Source organism: Onychostoma macrolepis, chromosome 13 (genome assembly GCF_012432095.1).
Source record: "Onychostoma macrolepis isolate SWU-2019 chromosome 13, ASM1243209v1, whole genome shotgun sequence".
Classification (NCBI taxonomy): domain Eukaryota; kingdom Metazoa; phylum Chordata; class Actinopteri; order Cypriniformes; family Cyprinidae; genus Onychostoma; species Onychostoma macrolepis.
This window is the reverse complement of record NC_081167.1, coordinates 3447138-3474678: the sequence shown is the minus strand read 5'-3', so window position 1 is coordinate 3474678 and position 27541 is coordinate 3447138. Positions and strand designations below refer to the sequence as shown.

Below are 27541 nucleotides of genomic sequence, written 5' to 3'. Positions count from 1 at the left end.
TTACTTTATCAGTCTGACTCAGTGTATACATTACAGTTTTCTAATACCGCTTTTTCACCCGGGCTGGTGTCGGAGCCAGAGCCCAATTGGGACCTGAGCTGTGCTTTTCCCCTCAAAAAAAACTTGGGCTGGTCCCCATATCCTGGCTCCAAACTGGCCCTGAAACCTTGCTGGTCTCGAACAAGTGAACCTACAGACCACAGTTTGAAAGGCACTATTTTCAAATTCCGCCGGAGTTCAGGCAAATTAAAATGTGTCAGTTCAGCAACGCTCTGCTTCTGCAAGAGACAACAAGCGATTCTGGTCATATGTTAGTGATGTAGACGGTTCTGCTCCCTGCCAGTAGAAATGCAAGCAGGTTCTGAACGATTGCCACACTTGGCCGAGCACCAGCTCCAGCTCCAGCAGTCTACACGGTGCCAAAGCTGTCTCACCAGGACTGAAAGCATCTGTCTCAGCCCCCTAAAGTACAACCTGTGAGAGCTTTGAACATTTGAGTCAGTTTGTGACTTTTCATTACAGTTCCAGAAATATGAACCAAATTGCAAATTACTTTTTTTTTTTTTTTTTTGTAGTGCCACCTAGTTTATGGATGTGTATGAGCATGAGCCCAAATAATGGAGGTGGAAGACTCCTAACTTGGTGAAGTTTTAATGATTCTACTAAGTTATGTGTCTCTATGATTTATGGTTTCTGTGGTACTGACACTTTTAGGGATCAGATAAATGAAAAGAAAAAGAATCTTAAAAATCTTAAATACAATAGGGTTCCAGGATCAAAGGTACTGTGACCCCTAAATAAGAATAATTACAAACAAATACAAGAAGGTTCTAACACTGAAAAGGAATCGAAATGCATTCTCAGTTAAAATTGGGCACAACCCTGCTGTACTGACACTTACCGAGACACAAGGAGGCAGCGTTGTAGCAAGTTCAGATTTGGATCCTGGAGAACGCTTTTGATGTCACTAAATGGGAAGAAAATATTGGATGCTCAGGGAAATATTAATAATAATAATACACATGACAAAACTGAATAAACACATCACGTTAGACAGGGCAACATGCTATTTAAAAAGCTTAATGTGAGCCATTTGAGCATAATTTTGTCCCTGCTTTTATTTATAGGTACTTCTTTGGGAAGTTAAAATAAATTTCCCTAAATAAACATACTTGAATTATAGAATAATTGCAGAAACAGTTATGTGCTCTATTCTGGGAGTATACATACTTAGAAAGAGAGTTGAGCTGTTCCTGGATCAGCCCCTTGATTTCATCTTTTTCTTTGTAGTCTCTAAGGATGGAAGCACAAAATACAAGTCACCAGTTTATCTTTTGTCTGTTCAATTGTACAATGGGCTAGCCCACATGGTAGGTACACGCGGCGGTACTAGGCATTTTGTTTGACTACCTACTGTAATTATGATAGGAATAGATCAAAATAGAATTCACTAACTTTACAAAACTAAGATAAACTGATGCATGCGTTCTGCAAGTGAACGATGAATTATAGTGCCATCCCAAAAAGGCACAAAATCACTTTCACAGATTTTTACATTTACTGTTCCCTCCTGGTGGAATGACCTGCCCAACTCAAACCCGAGCAGCTGAGTCCTTAGACAGTCCCAAGAAACGGCTAAAAATACATCTCTTCCATTTTTTTTAACCCTCTAACTCTAGCACTCTCTATTCTAATTCTATTTTCTATTATTTATTTTCTTTAAAAAAAAAAACACTTGACCCTCTATATTTTGTTTTCTTCAAAACAAGAATATAATAATTCTTAAAAAGTAAAAATCTACCCACCACATCAGTTAAGGTTAAAAGAACTGTTTCAAAATAACATAAGAAACATGTTAATCACTGCAGTGATCAGGGCTCAAGAAATGGGGAAATTTTTAACCAGGTCATTACTTTATGTCTAAATTGTAGACTTCTAAAATCTCATTCATCAATTGATTGAAGATTCCTTTATAATTAATAAAAGATTTTGTCTTTGCACAGTCGTGCCTGCTTCATATCACTAAAAGGGCAAACAACTGACCCTTCGCAAAAACCCGCCCTCCTTAGTTACTGTTGCTATGTCTGACAAGCCATGCTGTTCTCACGCAGTAAAAAAATACATTGCGGGGCTAAGAGGAAACTGACAACAAGCCGAGAGACAGAACAGAGCAGGTTACTTCTGGTATGAAACAAGGTCTCAGCTTTCAATTTTTGTCATTTTTTAACAAATTTAAACAATAAATACTGTTTTGTGGCTCTTCGGATCGCTGTAGCAGCGCAGTTGTCAGTTTCCTCTTTGCTCCAATGTATTTTTCACTGCGTGAGAACATGATGTATGGCGTGAGAGCGGCATGGCTTGTCGGACATAGCAACAGTAACTAAGGGAGGTGGGTCTTTGAGAAGGGTCAATTGACCTTATGCACAGTTACTTCCTGGTTGTAGATAAGCCAGCTCAGTCATTTCTGGTCAAGTGTACTGTGCCTTAAGAGGAGCTTCCTTTACTTGGTTTCTCTACATAATCCATTCACAATTAGGAGAAAAGTTTTGTTTGTCTAAGATGACCAAACGTCCACGTATTCCGTTTCAGGAATGACAAAATGCAAATGTTAAACTTATGCGAGGGAATCCATTAAATCATGCCGTGAATCATTGCTGATTGACAGCGGCAACGGAATGAATCACCTGACGAGACGATGTCAAAATAAAGCTGATTTAAATGATCCAGACTAACTTCAGACCAACAAAACTAGAGGTCTGTGTTGGATAAAACTTAAACGATATAGCCTAGTCATTTCAATTAAATCTAAACATTTCAAAATACTGAATGCATTATTTATTTGTTATACCAACTTATTTAATTTGTATTTGACTATATAGGTATTTAAATAATTCAGCATTATAGGCTGTGACTTTGTGACTTCCTGCACTTGCTATACTTTATACTTCAGTGTGACAAAGTACTAAATTTGTTATAATATTTATTTTATAATAAATCAAAAGACGTGAAAAACTAAGTTGAAAGGCAGCTGCAGCCAATGAGTGATCCATTTTACCACACAGAGTTGAGAAATAATAAATGCCTTAAAATTTTATAAGATTTAAAAAATGTGTGGCTTTGAAGGTAAGATATTGATTATCGAGAATACCATTAAGACGTAGTTTAAGAGATTAGCCTAACTGCCTAAACAGTTAAGATAGTGTTTGTTTGTCAGCATTTAAATGCAGTTATAGCCTACTTACGTGGGTACTTTCCTGGACTCTGCATATAAAATTATGAAACTGTGTGTTAATTCCGCAATCATTATTTACGGTGTTGCAATTATTTTGTTTCTCAGTTTCTGATAAGAATGAGGCAGGAGATGTTTCTGTGAGAGTCTCTACCTATATAGCACATATAAATGAGCTTCACCGGAAGATTATGAGCTGGCTTATCTTTATCCGGAAGTTCTAAATAGCGCTCCATGCGCATTATGGCATTATGGTCAATTAAAGGGGTCCTATTATGCTTTTTCACTTTTTTAATTTTTAGTCAGTGTGTAGTGTGTATGTTTGGGCATAAAAAGATCTACAAAGTTACAAATCTCAAAGTCCACTCCAAAGGGAGATTTTTTTTTTTTTTTTTTTTAAATCCCTTTTCAAGAACTACAACGAAAGGCTCATTTGGACTACAAAGTTGTTTTCCTGTATTTGTGATATCACAAAAATAAGTCCCGCCTACGGAAATTCGAATGGTTGGCGGGTGGGGAGAAGCTTGGTTGAGCACTGCACGTTTCAAAATCGAAATCCGGTGCAGGTGTTTTTATATCACTGTATTTCTGATGGAAACAGACTGTTTTCAGAAAATTATGGATGTTATTTTCATTTCATCTTGCATGTAATGTCTGATAAAGCAGCGTTTGTGAGCGGAGCGCCGCTTTCTGTACAGCGTTACCGGGGAAACCTTGATCTCTACCACTCCAACAGCGCCTCCCGCTGACAGAGAGCTAATTTGCATATATATATACTGCCACAAATAGTGTACGTCTGTGGGACTATGGTATAAATAAATTCAACTGTATAACAGTTTCACTGCAATTCATGTTATAATGTTAGAATTAAAGAACAATAAACATAATACATATTACCGTTGCACTTATCTGTACACAGTAAATTGCAGTTATTTTTAAGCTGTTGTTGACATCCCATCTAAAACGTGATTTAGCCAAAAAAAAACAACAACAATAACGTTACCACTTTAATATGTCTTGCAATATCCGTGCGTGCAAAGGTTCTGCGCTATCCTCTTGTTCAATATTCTTGAGGTCTGAATTGATATAGCAATATTGACGAACTTGCTGTTTTGGCAGTACTGAAACGCCGTCTAAGCTGTTTGCCAATCACAACCCACTGGGACAGCTAACCAATCACAATACATTTAGTTTTTCGGAAGGCGGGCCTTCATCAAACCCGGAACTAATCGAGCCGTTTGTGCCAGGCTGGGGAGAGGGTATTGTAATAATGTGAATTATGTGAAAAATAATGCAATTTTCGAACCACCAAGCATGAAAGCATGTTCTAGTACACCCTCAAAACAAAATCAAGACTTTGTAAAAGAGCATAATAGGACCCCTTTAAGTCAACAACTTGCTTCCTATCTTCGGTGTATCTTATCCAATATATTGTTATACTAAAAAAAAAAAAAAAATTCTGAGTAAATAATATCTTTTTATTTTAAACTGCCTTGGTGATCAGTTATTGCATTCCGTATTTGATGTTATAAACAGGGGTGAGAATTCATGAAAATAAATGGGCTCAAACCATCAACCCCATTGTACTGTACTTAAACATTGATGAAATCATCGAGTACCAAAAAGAAAGTACTGGTACCCATAACAAGTCTGTTAAAAAATGTACTGGTGTCTGATGTTTTCTTTTATGGAGATTTTTTTTTTTTTTTTAAACTTGGCCTTTCGTCTCCCACATATCTTTTCATTTCAAGACATAAGGAATAAAACCTTTGTGTCTAACCGCACGACTGTTTACCACAAACACAACCTTTATCCATTATTTTGATTTCAAATCCAAACGTTACTGAAAATGCTTTTTCAGTATTGTGATCCTCTTTTATCACAGTACAGTAATACAATCTTTCATAGAAATATTCACGTTTAAACTCAATAAATATAAACAATGTATTATTCAATGCATTTGACTTCTAGATTTGTATATTAAGTTGCTCAAGCAAGTGGCAACACATTTAAACACAGCATACAGAATAGCCTACTTTTCTTATGTTAAAAGAAGACTATCACAAACATTTTAAATTAAAACTTACCACTGACAGAAACAGTCAGCTCTCATGCCTTTTCTTTTGCATTTAAATCTTTATTACAAGCAAACACAGTATATGTGAAATAGCCGTAAGGTCAGATTTTTTCAGTGATACCAGCAAAGACAACTATCACAACAGACTGGAGTAAAATGTGCTGTGAATGAAATTTGAATGGATACAGATGTGACAAAATAATGAAGCTGTCACATACACATGAGTGATGTCCATGGTGAATGTATCGGACCATGGCTGCAGTAGCAGAAAGGCCTTCAGTGTGAGAGCAGCACGTGGCAGTAGAAGATAGGGACACCATACTGGATCTGAAAAAGAGAACAGAGACAGGAACATACATACATACACCATAAAAGTCTACTGTACACCACCAAGTCTGACATGATGAAAGGACCGACTAAAGTTATATCACTGGAAAAAAAAAAAAATCACATACTATACACATATAAACACGAGGATAAATACAGCCCTCAACACATTTATCATATACCCAAATGGGGAATTCCATTGACTTCTACAGTTATTAATTTAAACTAGGAATACATCTGTCAAAATGAAAATGCTTGGCCAACCAAGTATTCAGGACAGACTGGACAAAAAAATCATTATTTGTCTTTCTCTTTGAGAGACTCTCACTACACAAGATCACATTAACTGTGGACAACCTCTTCCATCAATATATCACCCATCACCATTTACATTTAGAATTAGATCTAATTAAACCTTTTCGTGTGCACACTGCTTGGATGCTAAAATAATGGTTTCTGATCACTTGTTCTATATTTTTATCTGCATTTTGGTTATACTTTATTTTGATAGTCCACTTTACACATTTTACTAACAGTAAGTAACTTCACAACTACATGTCAACTAGCAGTCATTAGAGTATTAGTAGACTGTCTGCTTAATATCTTCTAACCCTTTATTCTGATGGGTCCACAACATACAGGTGCTGGTCATATAATTAGAATATCATCAAAAAGTTGATTTATTTCACTAATTCCATTCAAAAAGTGGAACTTGTATATTATATTAATTCATTACACACAAACTGATATATTTCAAATGTTTATTTCTTTTAATTTTGATGATTAGAGCTTACAGCTCATGAAAGTCAAAAATCAGTATCTCAAAATATTAGAATATTTACATTTGAGTTTGAATAAATGACCATCCCTACAGTACAAATTCCGGGTATCTCTTGTTCTTTGAAACCACAATAATGGGGAAGACTGCTGACTTGGCAATGATCCAGAAGACGAACATTGACACCCTCCACAAAGAGGGTAAGTCACAGAAGGTCATTACTGAAAGGTGTGGCTGTTTAGAGAGTGCTGTATCAAAGCATATTAAATGCAAAGTTGACTGGAAGGAAGAATTTGGGTAGGAAAAGGTGCACAAGCAACAGGGATGACCGCAAGCTTGAGAATACAGTCAAGCAAAGCTGATTCAAACACTTGGGAGAGCTTCACATGGAGAGAACTGAAGCTGGAGTCAGTGCATCAAGAGTCACCACGCTCAGACGTCTTCAGGAAAAGGGCTACCAAGCCACTTCTGAACCAGAGACAACGTCAGAAGCATCTTACCTGGGCTGTGGAGAAAAAGAACTGGACTGTTGCTCAGTGGTCCAAAGTCCTCTTTTCAGATGAAAGTAAATTTTACTTTTCATTTGGAAATCAAGGTCCCAGAGTCTGAAGGAAGAGTGGAGAGGCACAGAATCCATGTTGCTTGAAGTCCAGTGTGAAGTTTCCACAGTCAGTGATGATTTGGGCTGCCATGTCATCTGCTGGTGTTGGTTCACTGTGTTTTCTGAAGTCCACAGTCAACGTAGCCATCTATCAGGAAATTTTAGAGCACTTCATGCTTCCTTCTGTTGACAAGCTTTATGGAGATGCTGATTTCATTTTCCAGCAGGACTTGGCACCTGCCCACACTGCCAAAGGTACCAAAAGCTGGTTCAATGACCATAGTGTCACTGTGCTTGATTGGCCAGCAAACTCGCCTGACCTGAACCCCATAGAGAATCTATGGTATTGTCAAGAGGAAGATGAGAGACACCAGACTCAACAATGCAGATGAGCTGAAGGCCACTATCAGAGCAACCTGGGCTCTCATAACACCTGAGCAGTGCCACAGACTGATCGACTCCATGCCACGCCGCATTGCTGCAGTAATTCAGGCAAAAGGAGCCCCAACTAAGTATTGAGTGCTGTATATGCTCATACTTTTCATTTTCATACTTTTCAGTTGGCCAAGATTTCTAAAAATCCTTTCTTTGTATTGGTCTTAAGTAATTTTCTAATATTTTGAGATACTGATTTTTGACTTTCATGAGCTGTAAGCTCTAATCATCAAAATTAAAAGAAATAAACATTTGAAATATATCAATCTGTGTGTAATGAATGAATATAATATACAAGTTTCACTTTTTGAATGGAATTAGTGAAATAAATGAACTTTTTGATGATATTCTAATTATATGACCAGCATCTGTACAACATACTGACTATGAGAAACTTTGCAAGTACATGTCAACTTATTCTACTAACCCTAAACCTACCCTAACAGTCTACTCTGAGAGTTAGTAGACAATGTAGTTGCAAAGTCACTTATAGTTAGTAGAATGTCTAAAGTGGACTATCAAAATAAAGTGTAACCTGCATTTTAAACCAAAAAGTCCCATTCTTAATTTAAACTAATTATAACTGTTGTACACAAACCCTGAAACACAACATTCAGCATTATTAGGGGATGTTTACACAACACAGCTTTTAAACTAAAAACTTTTTAAAGACTCACCTGTCAGGTCCTGCTCATCCATTCTATAACTGGCAGACTTCATGGCCATCTCCAGAACTCTCACACAGCCATCATCTGATGCCAGTACTACTTTATCTGATGTACACCAGTCAATATCCAGAATCCTATAATTCACATTCCGCCCCACTCTGATGCTGCTCACCATCTGCACCTGTAGAAGTATGTGACAGTATAGTCTTTAAAGAAAGCCATTTCTATAACACCAAAAAGGAGAAAACTTTGCAGGATTCAGACAACTCAGGATAAATGAATAAATAAATGAATGAATAAATAAATAAATCCTTAACTAGCGACAGTAATGAACTTTTCCATTGAAAGGAGATATTTACAGCCATATTTTTTTCCTTATAATCTTTATAAGGGCAAATTTTATAACCTTCATAAAGATGATGATCTTCCATGTAAACTCACCCAGTAAAGGCAATTATGAGTATCCTTGCACTAGAGGGATGATGCCAATCAAATGAAATAAATATATAAACAAAATTCATCTTAGTACAGCAGAAGTGGCATAGAAGCTTCAAAGCTAGCATTAAGTATGTGTGTGTGTATATATATTTGCTTTGTCAAATGTCTTTGATTCCGCACAGGCGAATATAGTAAAGCGAATCGCTTGATCTGAGGTGTCTACAGCGATCTATCACGCCACGGTATTTATTGCTTTAATTTCCTAATAAAATGGACAGAATTTAAAACCTGAGACTGCATTTCATATCAAAAGTAACAACGCACAAAGCTTAGCCGATTGCCTAACGTTACTGTGCATTCATCAAATGAAAACAGCATCGATTGGGAGTTAAGAAACGATATTGGTTAATACAAATAAAAATCTATTAAAACAGAGAAATCGGTTTTATTTAATTTTTTTTTTATCCAGCACTAGCATATTTTGTTGTTTTAAGTGTCCTCCGCTGTCACTGACGCAGTCTCTGTTCATCTGTTCTCTTCTTAAATAAATAAATGCATAAGCCAATATGCTCGTTCTTTAGGTTCATTATTAAAAATGAAAACGTGAACAAAAATAAAAGCAATTAAATGGGTTATTATAATTAAAATACGAAAATTAAAATGACTGGTAATAATAGATTATGACGGAATTTTTACGACCCTGTCCGTCAAAATGACGGATAATTTTAAAGTCTAACGCAACCTCTGATATATATATATATATATATATATATATATATATATATATATATATATATATATATATATATATATATATATACATATATATACATACACACACACACAGTTTATTGCAGGTCAGATATGCCACAAATGCATTTATACTGCAGTTACAGTTGCATAAATGATGTTAGGATATTTATGGGAACTCTAGCCTGTTAAGGTGAGAGAGTAACAGATTACCAATGTTCTGAGTCTCCATACTAGAGAGACTTTAACAGATCAACAACGTTCTGAGTCTCTAGCCTGTGAGGAAAGAGACACTAAAAGATACCCCACGGTTTGAGTCTCCTTTCCAGAGAAACAGTAACAGACACACCAAGTTCTGGGGCTCTGGCCCATGAGGGATTGACCAAGTTTAGGACACTAATGGTCAATTTAAAGTTTGGATTTTTGCATTATTATACATATAATTGTATATGGTGTCAATCCATTTGTGTAAAGTTAGTTGATTGTTGTTTTCATTCAGAAATGTGATATATTGAGGATATTTGTGGCCCTGGACCACAAAACCAGTCATAAGGGTCAATTTTTTAAAATTGAGATTTATACATGACCTGAAAGCTGAATAAATAAGCTTTCCATTGATTTATATCTAAATACTGAGAAAATCACCTTTAAAGTTGTCCAAAATGAATTCCTTAGCAATGCATATTACTAAAAAAAATTGAGTTTTGATATATTTATGGTAGAAAATTTACAAAATATCTTCATTGAACATGATCTTTACATAATATCATAATGATTTTTGGCATAACAGAAAAAGCAATAATTTTGACCCAATGTCTTGCTGGATATTGCTACAAATATAACCACGCAACTTTTTTTTTTTTTTTTGTGGTCCAGGGTCATATTTCGGAAAGTGTAGACAATATATGTGCCTTAATGGCTATTTGTTGACTACATGTATGGGAAAATGTGCAGGCAGAATATACCCTGACGGGGCACAATGTTATTATAGTAATATTATCTTTTGTGTATTTGCATTTTGTGTATTGCATATTGTTTTGTTTTTTCAATTTGCATGCTTGCATCACCTGAAGTTACTTCAGTTACAAGTTAACCAATTCCACCAAAATGGAATCAATATTTTTGAAAGGGGGGCGCTGAGCTGTTCTTGGGGGGCGTTTGGTTTAGGCGAGTTTACACCAAAGATGTATGAGCTGAAACTTGCAAAAGAAAATGGTCTGCCACATCCTAACGCCGTCTCTACTCTGGATGCATCAAAGCGCACTTTCTGTATCTATCTTGATCTATGAGACCTGGCATTGTCTTGATCTAATAGCCATGGACTTCCCATGAAAGATGTGATGGCACTATATATCTCTGTACAATCCCAGTAAATGCCTCCATGTCAATGGCTGCTTAACACATAAGCCACATAACTCATGCTGTTTGCTCTGCTGCACCACCATACCATGACAGACGTGTGCTTTTGCATCTGTCACTGATGAAAATCTGGATGGTAGCTTTGGTCTTTGGGACTGAAAACTCAACATCCATTTTTCCCAAGAAACAAGTTGAAATGTGGACTAATTTGAGCACAGCACACATTTTCACTGTCTTTTTGACTATCTGAGATGGGCTCTGGTCCTGAGAATTTGGTGTTATCACTGCATAAAATTGATAGCTTTCTCCTTGAGTAACAGAGATTCAAGTTGCATTTCTTGATGCAGCAGCAGACTGTGTTAAGTGACAGCAGTTTTCTCAAGTACTCCTGAGCCTTCGTGGCTATATTTAACACTGAGATTTCTCTGGATTCCCTGAATCTTTTCACAGTATGGTAGTTGGTGAAAGGCCTAAATTCTTTGTGATTTTGCATTGAGAAATGTGATTTTTTTTTTATTTGTTTGACACAAAGTGATGAGCCATGACTGAGACTGAGATAATCCTTTTATACCCAAACATGATACACTGGCCTAGTTCACCTGCTTACTGTGAACTGTTTCAAAATAGTTTAATTTGGATTAAGTTAAAGAGAACTAACAAATCACAGGTTCTTGATTTTATTGCATTTTACAAAACATACCAACTTTTCTGAAATTGGGGTTGTACTTTGAAGTATTTGAAAGCAAACTTTGAAATATTGTCACATAATTTATGAAATACAGTAGAAGAGGGTTTATATTTCTTCCATTTGCAAGTGTAAATGTGGTTTACCCACCAAAATTACCATGTCTACTATGTTAGAAAAAAAAGGAAATTCAATATATTCTAAAAATAAAATAAGAAAAAAAAGGGGGGATTTTTTTTTTAAACTAAGGGATAAATATTATTTTTCACTGAAAGCTTATTGAAAACATCCATATTACAGCAGTAAAAGGGTGTTCAAGAGTTCCAGGAACAGAAGAACAAACTAAAATCTTGTATTTATTTATTTTTTAAATGCCCATGTGGATATATTCTAAACAGAATATTATTATATATATTTTTTTTTATCAAGTTTCTTTAAATTTGGGGCAAGGTATATCAGATCTCAACATCATTGAAACTGTAGTAATGAAAACCACCAACATGCTTAAAACTACACTTATTTTCAAATATTTCACTGTACAAAAAGTACTTCACTGTCTTATTTGATCAATTCAATGGATCCTTAAATTAACTTAATTTCTTAAAAATTATGACCCCATACTGTAAAAATAACAGTTCTCATTATAAAAAAAATAATAATCAACTGTAGTGTTCAGTGAAGACAATTAGACTGTTTTTTTAAATTTTTTTTATGGGGGGCGTTGAGGGACCTGGATAATGGGTAGGGGGGCGCTGGCCCAAAAAAGGTTGAGAACCACTGCTCTAACCTGTTAAAGGGGTCATGAAATGGAGAATCAAAATGTTCTTGATATTTACACATATAAAAGGTTACTCTAAACACATACTGCTATTGTCAAAAATCAAAACTAACTCCCCCAGTTTAAAATGGAAATGTTTTTTTCCCCTAATCTTCTGAAATGCCTTTTGATTTGAAATCCCCCCTTTACATGCATCATTGTTATACAGTATGTAATGTACCTGAGTGACTGAAAGATTTTTGTTTGATCTTCACATTGCACAATGGACTTTTTGAATTATTCTTAACATGTTGCTGGTTTTTCAAAACATCTTTTATTGGAAGATACTGCAGTGCCAAGCATTTTATCCTCTGAGGCAACACAGGTAAGTACATTTATTCATAATCTTACAATGTTGTTTGTAATAAATGTCAAACCAGCATTTAATGCTATTAAGATACCAAGTGTACCATTGTTTGAGTGTTGCTAATAAAATCAGTACATACTCGCCTACATGCAGCATCTTATGTAATACAAGTAATACTAGTACTTTTAAAACTATATACAGAAAATTAAGCAATTACCACACTGAAACAGACTGTTGCAATTGTGATTGCATTGTTTCAATTTCCTCTGCCTCAGGATCTGACTCAAACATATACAGGCTCTATCACAGCTCTTGCGTATGAAAAAAACCCCCAAAAAACACAAAATGCTGTAAAGGAGGGCGTGGATACGGTGTGATAAAGTGCCAATCACAGCAGTAAGCATTTACTTACATTTCTGTAAAAGGAATGCTCCTTAAAACTAAGTGTTTTTCACAGAGATTGAAAATGAGGATGGAAAAGGATAATTTTTTACAAATATTGGACCTTTTTTAGTGCAAAAAACATAACAGCCTATAAAAATCTGAAACTGCATTTCATGACCCCTTTAACATGGGCAATGAAAAAAAAATAAATAAAATAAGACTGAAAATAGATCATGTGTTAAATAGGTGTCACTTGCAGTCACATGCTGCCACCTACTGCTGCAACAATTTAACTTGCACTGAAGTCACTGCATTAACACGAAAGCCTGTCTAGAATGTGCAGAGACAAATGAAGTGATACAGATGTTGAAAAGTCCCAATGTTGATACTAGTGGAATAATAGCACACTTTGTAGGCCTCTCGTCCAATCAGATTTGTGGACCGGAACTAAAACCTTGTTCAGACTGTCAGTCCAAGTCAGATTTTTGTTTATATCCAATTTGAATTCCAATCCTATTTAGTGTGAACGAAGAAAAAAAAATGTAGGCCAAATAATTTTACAAATCCTACCTATCCAAATCACAATTCTGGAAATCAGATTATTGGATTTTTTTTGTGTGTCGCTTTTTCACTCTACATAAAACGTAAATATGTCAGGCGCTGCTGTAGGAAACATGCTGAAAGTCTGTGGTAGAGGCGGTGTGGTTAAGTGAAGTCAGCAACTGGAGAGCGAGACTGTTGGATGAACTTTAATGCGAGAGTCAACTGATAAATACTAATAAGCTGTTTTCACTCTGTGATATAAAAACATATGTGAATAGAGTACGCAGCATAAATGAGTACACCCCCTTGGAATAAATACAAAAGATGTAATTCTTAATTATCACTAATTCAATTCATGGAAAGATGGCAAAATTTAAATGTATTAAACATATATTTAATAAAAACAGAGGAATATATGTCATTAATACCTGTAAAATAAGTAAACTACCCAATTTTGTTTAAATGAAGCATTGAAAAAATGAGTACACCTTTAATTCAACAAATGTATAATATTCTAGTACTTAGTATGTCCTCCATAAATTTAGCCTATATTGCTCTGACACTTCTTAGCATTGAGTGTACAAGTTCACGACAAGTTGTCACATCTGTCGTTTATATCCTGGAAGATGACCACCTTAAATGCCCTGGTCTTTAATGGAGAGTTTTTATCAACTCAGAATCCCCCACAGGTGCTCAAGAGAATTAAATTTGGGTGAAATATATGTCCACTGAAGGATTTTCACCTTGGGAGAATGCATATCATCATTGTCATGTTAAGAAAATGCTCAACAACTCAGGCAATGAGAAGAGGGTAGCATTTTCTGTTTCAAATTTTTGTATTCCATCACAGTGATGTGTAAATCAATGACAGCATTGATAAAGCACAACTCTCTCACACCTTCATCTCTCATACATCCCTATAGAAGAGCTTTACTACCACTGAACTTCACTGTGGAAACCAGGCATTTCTCACTTTAATCCTCCTCTAGCAAAACCACAAAATTTTGGATGCTGTTAGATGACTGACTTGGACTAATGAGACCAGAGCATGGATTCTTAGAAGTCTATATTTTGTAAATATGGGCCTTGGAAAAGGTTAAATGAGTTCATTGTGCTTTGGCTACAGTAGGTAGTTCCAATGGGGAGAACCATGCATGTTACTTCTGCAGGCTGCATCTTACTTTGTGAGATAAACAGTCACTCTTTTCATAGCTTTTGCCAGCTCTTTTCTAGCAAAATTCACTCATCACGTTGGTGCTGATAGACTCGTGGACAGCGTTTATCATTATGATAGGAAATTCTTATTTCCTAAATAATTTTGATATGCTTCTTTGGCAATTGATCAAGCAGACTTGCTGGAATATTATATCTCCAAAGAACCCTAACATGTCTTCTATGTAAAGAATAATTGCTAAATTTATTAAGTTTTAGAGGGGGTGTTCTCATTTATGTGGATCACCACATGCATTTGTGGATTTTTAAACATTTCTAGCATAAACACCTGCACACAAATCCACAAACAGTTGGACTCCACCCACCGTCTACTCAAGACAATCAGATAATGGCTACACTGCACTGACCAATTGTAGCATGTTCTTGCTACAAACAATCACATTTTGCTTTACACTCAGTGTGGGAACAGATTCATTTTGCACCCTGTAAGGAACTATTGGTGCTTCGTTCAAATAAAGCTGAAGCGCTGTTTCCAAAAGACTGTTGGAGTGTGGTTCCTTTATATTTTCTTCAAGATCAGCGAATCAGGATAAACTCAGAATTATACTCAAACTATGATCTATGAGCAAGAAATAAAGCAGTACATGCCAATCTCCTATGTTATTGCCACATAAGACATAGTAGTCCAGTGCCGTGGCTACACGTTGTTATAACACAGTGTGAATAGTCAATCATTTGTCCAATCAGATACATAAATAATCAGATTTGGACTGACTTTATGAACATAGCCTATCTGTTGTGTATAATGTAGCTACAAACACATCTCAAAATTTCACACAACTAAAGAAAAAAGTTGTTTAAACCAGCTTTTCTCTCACAGACCAACCTACTTGATGACAACTAGTTTGGTTTTAAAAAGCGGACAACTGGAACTCTTTTACTTACAAGATTAAATTCAGTCTAAGTCATTTTGTATTAAAGCGTTTTTTTTTTTTTTAAATGAATAACAGTACATGCATTTTGTACCTCTCTAAACATTCTACATACTGGCCTAAGTCAAATGCTCTTTATGAAACCATGGCTGTATACCAGTAAAAGAATCTGTTTTTTAAGCCCAAAAGTTCATACATCATAAAAATATTCCACACAGCTCCGGGGGGATAATGAAGGCCTTCTGAAGTGAAGCGTTTGTATAAGAAAAATATCCATATATAAAACTTTATAAACCGCAATCTCTAGCTTCTGTTAACTGACCTACGTGTGTTCACTAGATTGTGGCGTTCTAGTGGATGACGTAGAACTTTATAGTCTAGAGGCTACTATAAAGATTGGAAGAGAAAGGACATTTTTTTAACATAACTTCGATTGCATTAGTCCGAAAGAAGAAAGTCATATACATCTAGTATGGCTTGAGGGTGAGTAAATCATGGGGTAATTTTCATTTTTGAACTATCAAGTATCAACTATCTTTAAGGCACTGCCTCGTCTTATTGCTCTGAAATGTATGCATGTGCATTAGCTGAACCATTTCTGCTAAAGAATCAATCAATGGATTAATCATTCAACCAACCAACCAACCCATCCATCCATCCATCCATCCATCCATCCATCCATCAAAAGGTAAACACACACCTCTTTGGTATCCCAGACCTCAGCTCCATCTGTGTACATCACCAAGAGTTTTTGGTTGCCTTTCCCAGGAGCAAAACGAATCTTCTTCACCCACCCACGGTGTGTAGGTACAGCCCTGAAATATGTAAACAAATCTGACATTTTAAAAACAAACTGAAAGCAACTCAAATATGGGATGCACAGAGTTGTATATTTCCAGCTCAGTCCTTTTTTAGGTTTAATTTCAGTTAAGATGCTGTCGTATACAGTAGTTTACGGAGTTTTGGAAATAAATCAGTTTGCACACATACATGCATGGAGACACATTTTAGTCTTTAGTAATATACATTTGTACCTTGAAAGACGAGCCTTTAGGTCCCAAAAATTGAGGTTTCCATCTACATCTCCCAGAACTAGGGTGTCTCCTTTCCATGCAATACAGGCAATGCTTCCCATACTGCCCTGGAAGAGAGTAGAAATGCTTCAGTTTCTTGCACACAAGACACAGGACACTGCTATTATGTCATAATCAGACAATCAGAATATGATATGTGATATTACCAGTTGTCATAGACATTTGCTATTTGATATGGTGCAAGGACACTCTTGAAAATACTCTGTTTATTATTACTGAAAATGAGCAGGATACCATTGTTTTCCTGAAGATTATTTCTTTCATGCATTTTTCCAGTTTTACTGACATTTTTCCTGATATGTAAGCATTTTCCATAATTGGATATCAGTTTAGTAACATTGGATCCACAAAAATTTTATGAAAATTTGACCAAGAACATAGGAGTAGTTTTCAACAAAATTCAGCCAGGTCAGCCAAATATAGTATAATAGGTAATGATGTTCTCGGCATGACCCAAGGAATCTAATAAGATCAGTCTCATGCCAATAGGCAAAACTAATAAATCATTATCATTTTGATGACAAGGTGGCACTGTCTCCAAACTTTACCTCAGGGCATGGTGCCAATGATACATACTGTCTTTTGTAATTAAATTCAACTTTTTTTTTTTTTTTTTTTGTAATGAGAAACTTTTAAAGGGTTAACACCCAAAATAGTGGAAATCAGATATCGCCTTGAGCAGTCTTGTGATTTTCGGTCCAACTGTTCAACATACACACACGCATATATATATATACAGTATATATATATATATATATATATATATATATACAGGTGCTGGTCATATAATTAGAATATCATCAAAAGTTGATTTATTTCACTAATTCCATTCAAAAGTGAAACTTGTATATTATATTCATTCATTACACACAGACTGATATATTTCAAATGTTTATTTCTTTTAATTTTGATGATTAGAGCTTACAGCTCATGAAAGTCAAAAATCAGTATCTCAAAATATTAGAAATCTTGGCCAACTGAAAAGTATGAAAATGAAAAGTATGAGCATGTACAGCACTCAATACTTAGTTGGGGCTCCTTTGCCTGAATTACTGCAGCAATGCGGCGTGGCATGGAGTCGATCAGTCTGTGGCACTGCTCAGGTGTTATGAGAGCCCAGGTTGCTCTGATAGTGGCCTTCAGCTCATCTGCATTGTTGGGTCTGGTGTCTCTAATCTTCCTTCTTGACAATACCCCACAGATTCTCTATGGGGTTCAGGTCAGGCGAGTTTGCTGGCCAATCAAGCACAGTAACACTATGGTCATTGAACCAGCTTTTGGTACCTTTGGCAGTGTGGGCAGGTGCCAAGTCCTGCTGGAAAATGAAATCAGCATCTCCATAAAGCTTGTCAACAGAAGGAAGCATGAAGTGCTCTAAAATTTCCTGGTAGATGGCTGCGTTGACTGTGGACTTCAGAAAACACAGTGGACCAACACCAGCAGATGACATGGCAGCCCAAATCATCACTGACTGTGGAAACTTCACACTGGACTTCAAGCAACATGGATTCTGTGCCTCTCCACTCTTCCTTCAGACTCTGGGACCTTGATTTCCAAATGAAATGTAAAATTTACTTTCATCTGAAAAGAGGACTTTGGACCACTGAGCAACAGTCCAGTTCTTTTTGTCCACAGCCCAGTTAAGATGCTTCTGACGTTGTCTCTGGTTCAGAAGTGGCTTGGTAGCCCTTTTCCTGAAGACGTCTGAGCGTGGTGACTCTTGATGCACTGACTCCAGATTCAGATCTCTCCTTGTGAAGCTCTCACAAGTGTTTGAATCGGCTTTGCTTGACTATATTCTCAAGCTTGCGGTCATCCCTGTTGCTTGTGCACCTTTTCCTAACCAAATTCTTCCTTCCAGTCAACTTTGCATTTAATATGCTTTGATACAGCACTCTGTAAACAGCCACACCTTTCAGTAATGAGCCTCTGTAACTTACCCTCTTTGTGGAGGGTGTCAGTGTTCGTCTTCTGGATCATTGCCAAGTCAGCAGTCTTCCCCATTATTGTGGTTTCAAAGAACAAGAGATACCCAGAATTTATACTGTAGGGATGGTCATTTATTCAAACTCAAATGTAAATATTCTAATATTTTGAGATACTGATTTTTGACTTTCATGAGCTGTAAGCTCTAATCCTCAAAATTAAAAGAAATAAACATTTGAAATATATCAGTCTGTGTGTAATGAATGAATATAATATACAAGTTCCACTTTTTGAATGGAATTAGTGAAATAAATCAACTTTTTGATGATATTCTAATTATATGACCAGCACCTGTATATATATATATATATATATATATATATATATATACACACACACATACTGTCCAGTGTTCATCTCTTGACCAGTAGGAGACACTGTGCTTATAAGCAAAACTGCTTATATCATGGATGTCACGGCACCATATAACCAATAACCATATTTATTTCAAAGATGATAACTGGATGCCACTTGCTGCAAACATGGAATAAAGCAAGGTCAGTGCAATGACAACAAAGTAACAAACTAATGTTCAAATGTCCAAAATTGCATACTGAACAACTGTTTTGCATGAAAAAAAGTTAAGCAAGCATCTTGAACATTCAGAGAACTGATGCAACAAATTTAAAGAATAGATGAACAGAAAGAAAGACACTGATAATAAAGAATATTAGTTCCTGTTTCACTGGTTATGCTGAATAGAGAAACGGGTTGCTTATAAACACAAAATATGCACAGTGAAATAAAAACAAAATGGATCTGAACAAATGATCAGAAATAAGTACACTGTGAAAAAAGCCCCACAGGAGATGAAAGGATAATGAGGACAAAGAAAGGAGCAATTTTCTCTTCATCTCCTCTTTCATCAGAAAAGTTTGAAACTGCAAATTTTATACTCTCAAAACACTGCAAGGGAATGTTAGAAAATTATTTTTATCCATACAGAGGAGTATGTACAGCTGTATGGATAATTTGCCTTCTATACATATGGCTACGTCTTAAGACAAAACAGGCAACAAGAACTCAGCACTGAACAAAAACGGCGTTTTGAGTGGTGAATGGGTTCTGATGAACTAATTGGCTACTGTGATCAAGAAATCAACAAATAATGGCTACACTGCTCAACGCTGCAAAACCACATTGAAAATAGAAAATGGAAACCTGCAAATACATATGCACTGGAGTGACTGCCAGAAAAAGAGAGAAAAACTGTTTGCCAATATGCTTTGCAGTACATTCCAGAAAATCCCTTGTTCACAAATATTACAGTGCAATTACTGCATAACAATGCCATGATGGGCCAGACTAAAATCTACCCATATAACCTTATCTTGAATGACTGATGTCTGTTCTAATGTCTGATGTCTGGGTTTTGAATCGAAGATGTTGATAATTTCATCGTAATCCAAATTTTCAATTAGTATAGATGGCTGTTTTTATTATAAGCATTCAAGGGAACTGTTAGTTGGAATCCAGACAGACAGAGCTATCAGCGCAAAGAACGTAACATACTACTGGTGCAACGTAACTTACTAATTACTAAGATACTAATTAGCATATTACTATCGTCATTATTATTATTATTATATAGTTCTAATGAAACACACGACAACACAAATCACATTTAAAGTCGTATTATAAAAAACAAAAACAATTATATATATATATATATATATATATATATATATATATATATATGTGGTAACACTTTAGTATAGGGACCAATTTCCACTATTAACTAGTTGCTTATTAACATGCCTATTATTAACATATTGGCTGTTTATTAGCACTTATAAAGCACATATTGAGAACTACGCTGAGCCAAATGAAGATAAAGATGTGTTCTGCCAAGTGTTTATTGAACCAATCAGATAAGAGTAAATCAAGAGTCAGTGAGAACCCTCATTTGATTGGCTGCAAGAATAAGGAAATCCGGTAACACTTTATTATAAGGTCTCTTAACTAGGTGCTAATTAGCATGCATATTAATAGAATATTAGCCATTTATTAGTAGTAATTAAGCACATATTAATGCCTTATTCTACATGACCTTATTCTACATCTCTAATCCTACCCAATACCTAAATGTAACAACTACCTTACTAACTATTAATAAGCACTAAATTAGGAATTTATTGAGGGAAAGGTTGTAGTTAATAGTTAATAAGTGTTCCCTATTCTAAAGTGTTACCGGAAATCCTGCCTTGCCCTCAAGCTTGCTAAAAGACTGTTTCGGATACTTTGTGCCCTATGCACACAAGAAGTCATTTGCAACAGTTGTTTTTTTTTTTTCACACAGAATAGTTTTACACGGTCAATCTGTTTTGCAGTTCTTGACACAGTTGTTTTCACTTGCAGAATGCTGTTCACAGGCTTGCAATGCTTTTGGATGTATTTTGGTGAAAAAAATTGCCAAAAGCGTATGCGTGGAAAACTGGAAGTCAGAAGAATAGTATAGTTAATAAGAATAGTTAGTATAAGGCTGCAATTTCACAATACATGAATTAAACTTACAAAAATAATAAAAGTCAGCAAATCTCTATTTTTCTGTTTCCAACGGAACACTGAAAGCACTGAAATATAGGGGGGGGGGGGGGGGGGTGTAATTAAACACTGCATCGTCAGAGTTGGTATTGTGGCTTTATCAGACACTTGCACTTAACATTATATGAAAATCAAGCTCAAATGGAGTTAACAAGGTTTCTGACCAGCAAATGACAGAGATCTCTGTTTTGTCTGTCTTTAGAATGGCTTTATCTGAGTGCATCGCATTACGCTTTCATCAACTTAACATTACAGGTCATAACGTTTATAGTAGCTATATGGGCTTATATGTAGCTTACTCAAACATCAATTATTTATTTACCCTTGCATTTCGAACAAGCGGAGATCTGTCTCTTCCAGGCTGTGCGCGGTGCTTCATTCTGAATGGAGGCAGGGTGAAGTTACGAGGTTTCGCTGATAGTTTGAGGATCCAATGGCGTTACGAAGTTTTACTAACAAGCTCTTTTAATTGCTTTTCATTGGTTAAATATTTGTAAAGCCCTCAAACAGACATAAGGAACACCAACAGCACTGATTTAAAATTATATTAACAAAATATTCTAGAGATATGAAGTTTAGATAATTTTCCACGGCACACCTGACTGGGCTAGGGTATGGCGACTGCCATAGGGAAACGCCGCCCGTGTGTCAGTGGTGACCTGACAAATTTAGATTTTTTTTCACCGAACAGCAAATCGAAAACCTTTCAAGATCATGTATGACAGAGCAAGTAAATCCTGTATTTGAGTCTGTGTTTACTTTTGTAAAGAAGAACAAAAAATTGAACAGGAAAAGAAATAAATATATACAACAACAACTCGTACACAGGATACAAAACACACATGAAGGACACTCACATCAGGTGGAATACGTGCCCCATCCTTTACAGTGTTGCCTTCCACGGTGATGTGATAGACCTGACCATCTGTGTCAGTAAACACAAAGTGTTCTCGAGCTGATATGCCCTGACTCATTTCAGATTTACTCTCAGCATCCTGCAACAGACTGATAGAAAACAACAGAGAGTATTGTTAAGAGTTTTGATTAAAAAACAAACCTCTTATACTAAAGCATTTGAAGTGCAGCAACAAAATACCAATTTACCAATTATTAGTGAATCAATTCTAGAAACGTGTGCTATAAATGCTTAAACCTGTATTACTCACTTTTTTCATGAAACACAAAATGAGAAATGGCGAAAAATGCACTGTCCACCATTTTCTATACAACAATAATGGAAATTTAGAACTCTTAAATGTCAAAAAGCACAAAAAAAAAGTGTTTCATAAAATAGTATGTATATAATAATTTAATGCTGATTTTGGAGCTTGACAGGCCCTGGCCATTATTTGTTTTCATTATTCACAAAATCTCTTTTTGTGTTCTGCAGAAGAATGAACAACAAGAAGATCAGTAAAGGAAGACAGCTATCCTTTTTGGGCAATCAGACCTGATGACAGAGGACTCCACACTGCTCTGCTCAGCATCAGCGAGGGTGGTCTGTCTGGCCATGGCCTCTCGTGCAGCAAGCTGCTTTTTCTTCAGACTTTTAAGGTTATGTGATGGAGACCACTCCTGTTTACACAAATAAATGTTATAATTAGTCACACTGAAACATACATAATGGCTTGGTTACTATTGACTATACAGTAGATGTCATGTCAATGTACTGACACTAGACACTCGGGAGCCCCAAACACCTGTGATACTTAAAAAAAAAAAAAAAAAAGGCCAATCTCATACTCATGCATCTACTCATTCAGGTTTCTGCTGAGGAGCCAAGAGCCATTCAGTGGGTTGTTTAAGAAACGGAGGTTACAACAGTAACCAAGACGTTCCCTATCTGTCATTCACTTTGACATTGTGTCAATGTACTGACACGAGGGGTCACTATGGAAAATAGCACAACAAACTGTATTGTGTTACAAGGTTTTGCTGTGTAGATGTCGGCAAGCTACTGTGTGCTGGGTAAAAAGTGCATTCGCAACATCGTAACCTACCCAATGCCTCACAAAAGCCGTACAGTCCTTTGTACTAGGGATGCATCAATCTGATACTCCGTATCGGTATCGGCTCCGATACTGGCATTTTCTGTGGATCGGGTATCGGTCAGACGAGACCGATCCAAATCCGATATTGTGCGTATACTATTCTGTGTTATTTATAAGCCCCACGAAAGCACAAAAACATTATAAAGCACCATCAAGTCAAAGTCTAAGTGTTCTGAAGCCGTTTCATAGTTTAATGTGAGGTACAGATGAAAATTGAAGTCATTAAACTCAAGTTCACGTAAACTCTTCTCTCCGCTGCGTCTGTCTGTCATCCTCCATTCAACATTCAAACTGTCACGTTCGGTTACTACAGTCAAGACGACCAAACTCTCTCCAAGAGCGCACAATAACTAAAATTTAAAACTATTAAAAGAAAAGGCCCAATAAACTAATCGCACAGATTTAATAAGCTACGCATCAATATCTCTTTCCTTTGTGCTTTGAACTTCTTTATCCGGAGTTGCGTGCTGTGACTCCGTGCTGCTTCAAGCGCGTCATTCTGCGCACGGGAAGCGTATAGGCACCTTGTGCCACTCTCTATTGGAGCTATTATAATGCTTTTGCGCAATGAAAGATTATTTCGCGTTTCTTGTTATGTCTTATCAAGCCTGTTAATAATCTAATGTATAGCACAGTAATGGAGGAGGCAGCAACATATGATAGATAGAACTCCTCTATCATATGTTGCTGCCTTCATTACTGTGCTATACATTTAAAAGAATGTCTTTTATTTTTGTAGTTTATATTTATAAATAAATACATTTACTTGTTTCCATTAATGTATTTTACAACAATACAAAGAGCAATGTGTATCATTTTACCAGATTTAGTCCTTCACATATTCACTTTTATTTGTTCCCCACTAAATTATTTTAGTTATTTAGTTCACTAAATGTTTAGATTTTATAAAATTTTGCACTCATGATTTTTCTAGAATAAATTTTGATGCTAAATTATCCACTAACCTAATTTATAATAGTATTTTTGTCATAGATTATGAATGGGCCTGTTTACACCTCATTCCATGTGCATTTTCGCTGATCGGATATCAGTCTGATTTGTTAAAACGTTTCCATTTACACTTGGTCACATAGTCGCAAAACAGATATAAATCCGATCTTTAATTCCCGCGCTATATTTAAATTTAACGAAGTTCACGTCAACGAAATAAAAATATAAGCGCTGCATTTTATTAATTATCAGCTCATTTCAAGATCAAAGACTGCAATAGGAGAGCGTGCGGCATCAGCACTGGAAAGATAGGTTTGTCTTACTACTTTTAATAAAGATGATTGTGTTCATCAAAAAAAAAAAAACTGTGCTGGTATCGGATCGGAATTGGCCGATACTCAGAATGTTCTGGATTGGATCGGATCGGATCTGAAAAAATGGTATCGTTGCATCCCTACTTTGTACCATGCAGGGACAAAAAGGACAGTACTTAAAATGGGAATAGGTCACTTCAGCTGTTTTTTGACCATTCCTCTCTCTCTCTCTCTTTTAGCACCGAGGACTTGTTCCATTCTCTGTGCAGAAAAAAGAACACTATGGAGGCCATATCCTCTCCAAAGGGAGGATAACGTGGAGAATACATCACATAGATTTACAATCTAGGAAGTATTACATATGGAAAGTTATATGGCTGGACACTTTTTCTAGAATGACCCATGCCCATAGAAATACTACTTCCATCCAAGGGCTGAATGTATGGTGACATATCAGTGTGAAAGCTACACATTGTATGCCACGGCGCCATGCCTATCTCAGGACACAAGTCTGAAGCCAGTGCTGAAACACTCTCATATCCATCAATCCAAGCAGTGTTACAGCCATGGAGGATGCCATATGCCCCAGGAGCCTCTGAAATAGTTTCAGTGAGATTGCAGCTGAACCTGGGCAGGCGCCTCTTATCATTTATTATTCAAGACAGCATTACACATCACTTAGTTGTCCGCCACAAACAATGTTGTTCTGCCATGGTACAAGTCATTGTGGAGATTGAAAAAATGCATGCAAATTCCACTCACCAACTCTCATTGGCCTTTTCTCAAAGTATCAGAGGTGTTTGGGGCTCCCAAGTGTGACCCTAGTGCCAGTACTTTGACACAACATCAAAGTGATTGACAGATAAGGGAATAAGATTTCCATTTGCAAAGTGGCACAAAAATGGCATCTTACATGTTTATTTACACTTCAACACAAAGACTATTTAATTCTGCTCAAAGGTGAAAAATGTGTTAAAACAAAAATTGCAACATTTTATGAAATTAATGCAATTTTAAACAGTGAGTGAGGATGGAGGCAGGTAGAATCTTCACAGACTCCACTCACCGTGGGCATGCCAGTTCCAGTCAATTTAATCACGGTTTTATAGCAATGCACAGCCTTTCATTGAAGAACACGCACAACACATCATTTGCACATACGGACTTCCAATTTTCTTATGTGCTAATAGATTTTACTGTGCTTCAAAAGCATCCCAAATGCTGTAATTTCAAATCACGAGAACATATTTTACCCATAGTTTAAAACAATAAAATGTTTTAAGAACACTCACTATAAGCTACATAGCACATTGTGAGTTTGATACAGTACCAGGGCAGTGACAGTAGGGAAGTTCTTGGCCATCTCACGCAGCAAGGTTCCTGTGCGGACATCCCAGAGTTCCAAAGGTTTATCTCTAAACACCACCACCAGGTACTGCCTAAAGAAGACCAATGAATTTGTTTAGATCAAAAAGTGTTTCCCATGTTAAAAGTAACCTACATTAAAAGTAATGAATACTGAATGAACTGGTACCCTTAAGCCATGGTCTGACTGAATACTAGATATTAGAGAGGAAAGTGTGCATTAAAACCATGTAATGCACAGGTAGCTCCAGTCAATTTAATCACCATTTTATAACAATACTCAGCCTTCATTAAAGCACACGCACACACACATCATTTGCACATAGAGATCACAAAAATATCCAAGAGCAGAGAAAAAGGCAACACTTTATTTTAAGGTGTCCATAATACAGAGTAATTACCTAGTTAAGTACTTAGTAATAGACGTTGTATTTACATGAAACAAAATGTACTTACCATGTAACTAAGTTACGGATCAGCCTGTAATTACAGTTTGTAATTATGTAGTTGTAATAGGCAGCTACTGTTACACATATGTAACAGGCCGAGTCTGTTACACAGCGACTTGTACACTTAAGTACAATCTTGATACACTTTATTTTAAGTAGCTTATGTCTGTGTAATATTCTGTAATTTTAATGTACCGTATTGACCCGAATATAAGACGATGTTTTTTTCTTGGAAATACATCTGAAAAAACGCGGTCGTCTTGTATTCGGAGTCTAGACTTTGGCATGTCAGTAATACACCCACAACAATAGGTGGCGCCAAAAACGCATAAAACGAGTGTGCCATGAAATATGTAATATGTCGTGACTGTCATGTTAGCCTGATGGGAACAAACTTCCTCTGTAAGTGATTTTAAAACATAAGACAGTACCCAGATTTGAAGACTACAATAAGATTTCACTTCTACTGTTAATAAAATTGAAAATTGAGATGGATAGCTTAAATGTTATATAATTCAGATGGGCTACCTGTTATTTCAATGGTATATCAAAAAGTGTATATTTTCAATGTCATTGTTGGTACATTTTACCAGTATTTACCATACTTTCAAAACAAAAATTAAAATAGGAAAAATATGCAGTTTGAAAATAATTTAAGAAAAAATGTTTTACAGAGAGAGAGAAAAAAAACAAGATTTGGTTTTCAAAAAGCCTTCTTCCAAAAGGTACATCTGGAAAAAGGGGGGTCGTCTTATAATCAGGGTTGTCTTATATTCGGGACAATACGGTAATTAGAAAGGTATTACATGTATTTAAGCTGTGTACTGGTGGGTTAAATCCAACTAAGGTGCAGCTGGATATGTTGTACAGTATAGATACACATGAAGTACACTTAAGTACAATCTTTAAACACTTTAGGTAACACTTCATTTTAAGGTGTCCATAATACAGAGTAATTACCTAGTTAAGTACTTAGTAGTAGCCATTGTACTTACATTAAACAAAATGTACTTACCATGCAACTAAGTTATGGAACAGCCTGTAATTACAGTTTGTAATTATGTAGATGTAATAGGTAGCTACTGTTACATTTGTGTAACAGTAGCTACCTATTACATCTACATAGTCTGTTATACAGCTACTTATGTAACCTATGCTATGTTACTTATGTTAGTTTCGTCTTGAGTTATTTGCACAAGGCTATTGGCTGGGCCAATCAGAAGCCGGCCACAGCGACTGTAAAAGTATTTAAACTGCCTGTTCGCTATTACAAGTCGGGAGAAG

At 36.1% G+C, this 27541-nt stretch overlaps 1 protein-coding gene across 2 annotated transcripts in view; it reads right to left on the bottom strand.

The window, feature by feature from the left end:
• The window catches only part of wdr11 (WD repeat domain 11), a 170055-nt gene that overhangs the window by 60022 nt on the left and 82492 nt on the right, over positions 1–27541 (bottom strand). For both annotated transcript variants that reach the window (XM_058795162.1, XM_058795163.1), the window contains 9 exons: positions 25774–25882; positions 22578–22702; positions 21985–22132; positions 16538–16644; positions 16204–16318; positions 8125–8296; positions 5525–5633; positions 1231–1293; positions 902–967 (listed from right to left, as the gene is read on the bottom strand). In XM_058795162.1, coding sequence (XP_058651145.1) covers positions 902–967; positions 1231–1293; positions 5525–5633; positions 8125–8296; positions 16204–16318; positions 16538–16644; positions 21985–22132; positions 22578–22702; positions 25774–25882 — 1014 coding nt within the window. The remainder of the gene's footprint in view (positions 1–901; positions 968–1230; positions 1294–5524; positions 5634–8124; positions 8297–16203; positions 16319–16537; positions 16645–21984; positions 22133–22577; positions 22703–25773; positions 25883–27541) is intronic.